Source organism: Salvia miltiorrhiza, chromosome 2 (assembly GCF_028751815.1).
Source record: "Salvia miltiorrhiza cultivar Shanhuang (shh) chromosome 2, IMPLAD_Smil_shh, whole genome shotgun sequence".
NCBI lineage: Eukaryota > Viridiplantae > Streptophyta > Magnoliopsida > Lamiales > Lamiaceae > Salvia > Salvia miltiorrhiza.
The window spans coordinates 55,283,135-55,292,134 of record NC_080388.1 but is presented as its reverse complement, the minus strand read 5'-3'; the positions used below and the strand labels follow the sequence as shown (position 1 = coordinate 55,292,134).

Here is a 9,000-nt window from a genome sequence, read left to right as displayed (position 1 = left end):
TTTCATTAAGTGATTTTAGGAATTCGATCAACAACAATTAAAGATTAGACACACAAATATGTATATATAACTCTACTACTTATGAATGTAAATCTTATTTTTAAAACCCAATTTTATTTTAAAGTCATTTAATAATTAGGAGCACGATTGAACTAATCATAAATTCGACATATAAATCATGTTTCAAAAACTCCACAACTTGAAAATATAATATTTTTTAATAAATAATTTTAAAAGATAAGTGACTTTGGGTTGGTATAGTATAAATACAAAAAATTCACCAATAATCAATAAGGATTTCTTTGAAATGTTAATGGTGCGAAATATTCATTTAACTTAGTAAAAATCAATAGTTGTTCATCAATATAGTTTCAATAAATATTAGCCAACTTGTAACTAAAAGTATCAAATTGCCCTTACTTTAACATCACAACTCTCTCTTTCTTTGGTCAATATTTTTACAACCAACTATTTATGTATTATTTGGTTATCTAGATCTCACGCTATTTATTTATTTCTATCTCTATTTTTTCTTTTTCAAACTCAGCTCCTTTCGATATAAGTGATTTTCTTCGGCGGCAGCATTCATATTATCAAGTGTTTATTTGCTAAAAATTCTCTTCTCCTTATTTACTTTTCCGGCGACTTAAATGTTTCACCTCATTCTTCGATTTAGGGTTTCGAATATATTTTCCGATCATATTTAGTGTTTAACAGTCAATTTTTGTGTTTCTTCATGAAAAAAATTATTTTCCAAATTTAGTCGGGATATTCTATCCAGTTATACGAAAGGAAATTATTCGTACCAGACTTATCAGGACGTTGCGTGCCTGACTCGTACCAAGTGTTGCATGCCAGTTCTTGGGACGAATGGTACGAATGGACGAATTCGTACCCTTAGGCCCAAGAGATTTCGTCGGTTTTTAGGACCAATTCGCACCATTAGTCCCAAGAGATCCCGCTAGTTCTTGAGACGAATGGTACGGAATAACCTCATTCGTCCCAAGTGTTCTACGCTACCTCTTGGGACGAATGATACGAAAGAACGTACCAATGGTTTCAAGCGTTGCTAATGTGAAGCAGCTTGTTATTGATTATTTGACGACTAAGGATCGGGAAAAGGGTCGTCGTCGGCATAATTTAATACGAATGTAACTTTTGGTCCGTAACTCAAATTTCCTATTATAATACCTTTTTGAAAGCGAAACAATATTTTAAAGTGAACTCATAGCGCTTTGCGAGATAACATAAATGGTCATGTGCCTAAGTTCCTTCGTTTTTAGGCACTCTTGGAAAGAATAGTATGAAAAAATCTCATTCGTATCACTCATTTTCTTTTGAGGCCTATCTCTTTTTACTCCGGGCCTTGAAATACGATCTCTTCATTTTTGAAAGAGTTTTATCTGGCCACCTGAATCGCCTCAATGAGGTTTTGTAGCAAACATTATAATAATTTTACGAAAACAGCTAGAAATAATGGATTCAAGGGCATTCTCATCTGAAGATCCAAAAATTGATTAAAATTTAATGAAATAATGGTTGTGGATAATTATTTTCATTACTTTATGACTTTCTCAAAAATTCGCCTCTTCTTTAGACCACCAAAATCTTTAACATGAACATCCCAATACTGATCGCAAATTCAGCATTTTTGAACCACGAAACGCTGGATTTCCACTATCAACAATGTATATACAATCACTGTTTCCTTTCAATTAGTGACTACAATACATGTGTGCTACATATTCATTTCAGCTCATTAGACAGACAATGCCAACAGTTAGTTAAAGATTGACGATTTCTTAGCTCATTCTTCTGCCTACACAAATCACTCTTTCAATCCTTCATCATTCTGTCAGGTCACCAAATCTTTTAAACTAATACAAAATTAAACCTTTTTTTTAGAGGGCCAAAATTGAATCTTCATATTAAGTAATGGCAGAATTTTGAGTTTCCCAAGCTAGCCTATGCAAAGCAGGATTAAAGAGAAGAGCAACAAAAAACAAATAAACTAAACTTTCAGACTTCAACAGCTGCTAATGAAATTAAAATATTGTGCATTCTCAGTTTCAACAAGAGGGAAAGAAATGTATCCTCTAGAACCAGCCATAGAGCTCCGGATCCTAAGCTACACCTTCTGTAACTGGTTTTGGACTTCTAAGGCTTCCAAAATGCTATCAAGCCATCTGAAAATAACAAACCAGATTCAGAACAACCAGGATAGCAGTATATCAAGAAATATCTTCAGGCCTACTAAAAAAGTACCCACTTTATAAAAAAATATTTGCATGTTGATGGAGTTGAGAAGAAATACCACAGAAACAAATAGAACCAATGAGGATGATCATACTGGAATAAGAAGTTTAAGAACTGAATCAAAACAACGATCAGGAGAATGAATTCTCTTGCCCAAGAGCTTTGGGTTGGCTCTCAAATCAAGGGTCCTAGACGAGTTTCCTCATCTCTAGTAGTCGGAACTATTTACTTGACCTACCCAGCAAAGACCATGCAGGAGCGCACAACCCAAAGAACTAACAATAGAATTAACTAAACTACGGAAAGCCCCTGCTCCCCCGGAGCCTAATGCTCCCTGTGGGTGTAGATCTGATCCTTAACAGTTCCACACATATAATATATGATGGCTAGCATATGATATTTCAGGCCAGACTAATACTCTTGGCTGCAGTAAACTTCAACATGAACATTTGATAGAAATACTAGACAACCCTAATTTCAACTATGCTCATGATTTATACAATAGGACCAAAGACAAGGGCCCATTAAATTTTAACAAAATGTCACATCAAAACAGAAGACATACATACCCTTCAATGCCTGGATTAGCAGGGAAGAATATATTCTTCATCCCCAATTTTCTAGCTACTAAAGCAGTTGTCTCCCCAATGCACGCAACAGCATTATCCCACTGTTGCCCTTCTGGTATTAAGCTGATCCAAGCACTGGTATAGAATGACATCACATATGCATAAGGTACATAGGTAAACAAGAATTCTAAAGAGATCAATTAGAGGCACTCCAATACAAGTATAAGGACTTGAAAAGATTATGTCATTGGTTCTACAAGAAATTGCATATTAAGGATCAAAAGGTTGGTAACAAGAGAACAGAAAGTTACCGAACTGCAGAAGGTGATGCTACAGCGATAACAGGAGCGACAAGTGCCAGATCTAAAACCATTTGATCCACATGACTAACGGGTTCCTACATGAAATACTCAAAACACTTCAAGATAATTCAACTATTAAATCATAAATGTTTGGTTTGGTCCTAACAATTCAATTTGGGAAAAGCAAGTGTAATTGCCACCTAGCTTTGCTGACCCAAGATATATTCACACCTCCACATACATGACAAAATAAATATATAAAATAAAGTTAAATTGTAATGACGTATGAAGACAAGATTGTTTTATGCAACACATTTTCCCTTCTCTTTCGTCAGTTTATCAGAAAGCTTTTACCCAAGATGGACTGTCAAACCTAGAATAAAGTTCAATTCTACAAGACTTGGGAGGCGTTTACTTTTTAGGATTAGCCTTTATTGATAAGAATAGTAAGGCTAATCCCTTGTTTACCAAGATGGATTGGAACTTTAGGATATCCGAAGACCCTTAATTATTTCTATCATTTGAGCTAGTTTTGTTTGATTCACATCTCATTGAAAGGGTGGGATTGGAGAAATCCTAGTCTTAAGGATAAAAATACTCAATCATGCGAAGTAAACGCCCCCTCAAGGTATAATATTAATGTTACATGACTGAATTCTTATCCATTAAAATTCTCATTAAGGCATAAATATATGATCTACAGCAGATATCATCTCGCTCTCCGCCAGTGCAGAGTAGTATGATCTACATGAAACAAAGCCCTACATGAGTAATTGGGAAAAGCGGTAAACTCTTTGAACAGCTTGGACAAATAATCCTCTGATTGAAGACCAACTTAAAAGCTTGCATTCTTTTGCTCACTGTATTTCTGGCCGCTAAGGCGGTAACAATTTAATATTCATGAAACTAAACGGCGTGAAACTAATATAACACAAGTATCATACCGTAGTATATGTGTTTAGCCTCGTAACCTCAAATCCACGCTTCGCAAGTCCTTCCTCTAAAATTGAAAAGCCACGCAATCAGTTGAAATTAGTTAGAATACTCTATAAAAATCAATAAACTGCCAAAGAAGTTTTATGAGAATCAAAAAATGCAATACTAACTTCAGCCAGTATTGATTTACGATGTTACATATTTCATGTATTGCAAAGCAGATGATATATTCTAACAGCAACAGCTCAAAACTCCATTTTCGCTGCAATTATCTTTGTTTTCCAATGCCTATTTATCATTCTACCATCTGACAATACTTTGTATTTATCCTTGCCATAGAACATGGTAATTCATATTTCTAGAGAAGTGAATTTAACAAGTTCATGTGGCCTGTTGGATTTCATAATAACAAAATTGGAATGTGTGTGCCTGATATTTTAATAAATTGCAAGCACAAAAATGAGTGGCAGGAGAAGGAGGAGCGCAATATCAGCAGCAGACATCTGAAGCAGCAAGAACTCGAGTACTCTTAATGACATGCGTGAACATGAACGTCAGATACGGTTTAAAGCATTTATTTCTACATATCTAGATCAACTTCTAAACTATTTAAACTCAGAACATTAATTAATCAGTTTCAAGTTACACCGTAACTTTTTCAACAATTTTTTTTGTTCCCTTACAGATAACTGTAAATATCACTCTGAAAATTCATGAATGAGAGGGAAGGAAACCTATAATTTCAGCACTCACCAATCTCATTGCTAGCTTTTGCTGATGCAGGGTACAAAACAGTGCACCTTTCATTTCCAAGTTTTGGAAGCTCAGCTGTCAAAACCTTGCCAATAGCTGAAATTAACATTGAAGTTACTTAGCTTCAATCTTACTGGCATATAAGCTGGTTAATGACTCAGTCTATATGGAAGAATATTACACACAGAACAAAGGCAGTCACATATTAGCACCCTCACCCTCTTTAGTTGTTACTTATATTGCAGAAATCAGAAACTAGCTTAAAACACCTTTGGATGGTACAAAAGCTACATTCAGGCTTTCTTTCAGACACGGCTGGATTTTCCCAAATACACTTGATGTACCAGCTCCCACAACTCCAATCCTAACATTTGGAGTTCCTGCAGCTCTGAAGATCAACGAAAAAAGCTAACAACATCAGCCAATAGGATAACAATAGAATACGCTAATGGCAGTTTAACAACAGACTCAATGTTTGAGATAGACTCCTGCGGATTAGAAGAGAAGAGAAGGTCTCATGGTATCTTTCCCTATCTTGTTTCCATAATCTTCTGATTAATTGATTTTGACAATCTTTCGGTATTTTGTTATCTACAGTTAGGTTCCATCTAGTTAAAATGATGAAGTAGCAGTTGTCTAGTATGGTAGGATTTTATGAATAAATTCGGTCTTTGGGCTTGGGCAGGCTCTCGCCTGTGACTGTGTGTCAGCATTCATCCTTGGCCGAAGCAATCCTAAGTAATTTATTTTTATTTCCATATTGTTAATTTAGTCATTATATATTTCTTTATATCATATTATGATACACTATACTATAACACTCAACAAACCACGAAAGGATCTGCAGCATAACATGCACCAAATGTTCACGTAGAGGTGGTAGCACTCACATGAGCAGGAAGATAAATTTACCTTATGTAGGACATATTACAGCAGGATAAGCAATGTCTGGACATTGGTTCTATTGAAGATAAAACTAGAGAGGAGCAAGCACACTTGCACAACAAAAAAGGACAGTGCAGACTAGGGTCCTACATGAGTATTTCTAAGCAAATGCCAAGAAAGCTTCTGCCATGGAGACTTAGGGCCAAACCAAGATTGATGTTTTGAGCCGTGAGAATGAAAATTGAAATGTCCACCACTGCTAAGAGATGAGATGAGAACTGAAATGTTTGTCCAAGCAAAATGATGGTTGAAACATCTCCTCAATGTAAAACTTTAAAATCACTTAAACGACTTGCAGATCATCATTTGAAATATGATCTTAATTGCTTTGGCAACCCCCGGACCACTAAGTGATTTTCCCAAGCGCTTAGAAATAATTATAAGAATATCTTAAAGTGCTGACAAGAGCAGCTGAACCTTACGTCCAAGCATCAAGAAAAACACTGCCAGCTTCAGGTGAGGTTATGACGATCCAATCAAATGAATTACCTGAAGCATAACGAATAATCAGATAGAAAGTACATATAAGCAATTAAATTATTATAATATATTACTAAGGAAACCAGCACAAAAGAACAACATGAATTGATTTGGTCTAAAACTGCAGAGAGAGAGAGAGAGAGCAAATTCTAATGAGCAGGCCATCTAGAACAGTAACTTAAGTTTTTAGAAGGAGGAAAATAAGTATCCATAGACCCTGTACGCACATCCATTGATCATCTCTCCAAAACATACCACATATAATTTTCACAAGTTGCGTGAGAGCTGCTCCAAACAGAATGACCACAACATCATTCTAGTAATATGGGAATGACTACCCAAGAAACATAATTTTTTATCTAAAGGTTCATTCGTGATAAGAGGAAGAAGCAGATAAAGCAAAGACCACCTCTTTCAAGATTTTAGCTGTATGGAAACTGGGTTAGTCAAATACTTATTTCTGAAACAGATATAAGCAAGGTCACTTGTAGCAAACAAAGAATTAATGTTGAAAAGATGACAAACCAGAGCCAGAATGGGCAGCAAATGTGGCATATTTTGACATTTAAAGTTATGAACCGGCTCCCATATGTTTATATATTTGATTATCAAATATATACATGTAAATATGCATACATGTTTATTCATGCAGCTAAAAGAGATGTTTTTATTTACTGTAATAAGAAGATAAATGCAGGATGCCATACACTCTTATGAGGCATCGCTGCTTTTTGAGTAGTTTTAGAAAATTTAATATTACACTTTCGACATAACTTCTGCACTTCTAAGATACACAGTATATGCCAAAAAAAGCCGTACTGTAAAACATAGGGATACTATCATTTGTTTTTATTTTTTCCATTTGATTTTCTATTCTTGGGTAGAACGGTTTGGAGAGGTAAAAGGATGCCATCGCCTATCAATGTAATTGTTCGACAAGAAAAGTGAAATTTTCAGTTTTAGCTACATTATACACATAAATGAAATCTCTCAAGAGTAATAAGAAATAAGGGCAATGCAATAAAACTCGTACTTTGCTTGAACATGACAAACAAAATGAAATTGTCCTTTTCCATCAACCATCACTTAAACAAAAACCAGAAGCCGTAGAATCAAGTACATCTTACTGCGTAGTAAACAAGAAAGCTTGTCAAAACCAGGCAACTGAGTATGCTGAACAAGAGGAAGCTCTAGACAATCAATCCCACGATTTGCCTGAAAGATGACAAACAAATACAGCTTCAAGTCATTGTTCTATAATAAATTGCTTGAAATAGTCTGTTCATTCAGAAAAGGCTAACACGTCCTGAGTCATAATATTCACAGATTAGATTGCCAATTTATAAAGAAATCAAGTACATTCTGTAATAAAGAAATAACAGTTCTGAATTATAGATCTAACTCCATACTCATACACTAGAACTGACTTTTAAGGTTATTTCGGAATAAAACTATATTATACTTCAATGGCTGATCTTTCTATTTTTACTTTTAACATTAATCCACTTCTTCACAAAAATGGTAGATCAAGGCATCACGATCTTGGTGGTGATAATAGTTAATAGACATGGCCTCACAAAACTTTTGCAATATAAATAACAAGAAATTTCTCAGAATAAGAATTTATAATCCCCAGTGCAGCCACAGTGCATTCACCAGAACACAACCTATATTTGATACCGTGGCATCTCAGCAACCGACAATCTTTTCTAGCATCTTTCCTGAAATTCATCAGGCCAAGAATTTTATCCAGAACATGTAGCATTCATTTGTCCGTATCCTTTGCCAAAACAAGTTCATTTTCCATAATCCGCAAACCAAACTCAGAATAACATGTACACATTTGATCAAACATATCAAAAAGAGCTCTATTAATTCCAAAACTGCCAATTTAAGTGTTTGCGCCTTATTTTAACAAAGATTCCACATATGACTTATTTCCCAAAATGATTGACATCCCAATCAATACGTATTCGCTAAAGTTTTAAATTATTGAATACAACAAATTGAGAAAATAGCATTTTAACCGACAATGTGAGACTAAATACCATATTTCTGGTACAGAGGTTCCTGTAGAAGGGGGAAATCTAACTGAGAATGTATATTTCAAGTATAGAAGTTCCTGGACAAGGGGAAATGCCCAAACTTTGATGAGGTTTGAAGAACTGATTTACGTAATTGGTAGAGTAAGGGTAGAATTACCAAAGCGTCAATAAGTCTGCCATTTTTGCCGCGCTCTCTTGTGACAACAACTTTAGGATTTGAAGGAGACGTAGAAGCTGACAAATTAACGATGTTAAGGAAAATTCTTCTGTTCTTAAACTGGCAAGAAGAAGACAAAGACGGAGAGCAGCGAAGTAGACGGGGAGAGATCGGGGAGAATGTGGAGAGAGAGGTTTTAGCCATGAGTCGGAGGGTGTTTGCATAATCTTTTCAATAAGAAAATCGGTTCGTGGCTTCAGTTAAAGCGTACCGTGCTCTCTCGGCCACACTTCATTCTAACCTTATAATTATTTTACAGTAAAATATGAATATAGTATTAATTTCCTATAGTCAAATATTCACACTAAAATGAAATATTTTATATATATTGAATTAATTTTGTAATTTAATTTTAATACTCCCTCCATCCTATAAGAATATACTCCCTCCGTCCCACTGTAAGTGAGACCTTTTTTTTGGGCACGGAAATTAAGAAATGTGTATTTTGTGTGTAGGTGAAAAAGTGAAAAGGTGTTTAAAGAGAAAAACTTTTACCC

General features: G+C 35.1%; 1 protein-coding gene across 2 annotated transcripts; it reads right to left on the bottom strand.

The window, feature by feature from the left end:
- Window positions 1-1,980: 1,980 nt before the first annotated feature.
- Window positions 1,981-8,727, bottom strand: LOC131010361 (uroporphyrinogen-III synthase, chloroplastic). 2 transcript variants are annotated; one of them, XM_057937855.1, is made up of 9 exons: window positions 8,444-8,727; window positions 7,369-7,456; window positions 6,184-6,250; window positions 5,086-5,204; window positions 4,817-4,912; window positions 4,072-4,127; window positions 3,137-3,222; window positions 2,826-2,960; window positions 1,981-2,186 (listed from the first exon to the last, which is right to left on the bottom strand). In XM_057937855.1, exons 1-9 carry the CDS (start codon window positions 8,645-8,647, stop codon window positions 2,129-2,131), a joined length of 909 nt encoding a protein of 302 aa, XP_057793838.1. In that variant the 5' UTR covers window positions 8,648-8,727; the 3' UTR covers window positions 1,981-2,128. The 2 variants fall into 2 exon arrangements, 1 of the variants encoding a protein (XP_057793838.1); XR_009096532.1 differs by having other exon boundaries at window positions 2,172-2,186; window positions 3,142-3,222; window positions 8,444-8,716.
- Window positions 8,728-9,000: the final 273 nt, after the last annotated feature.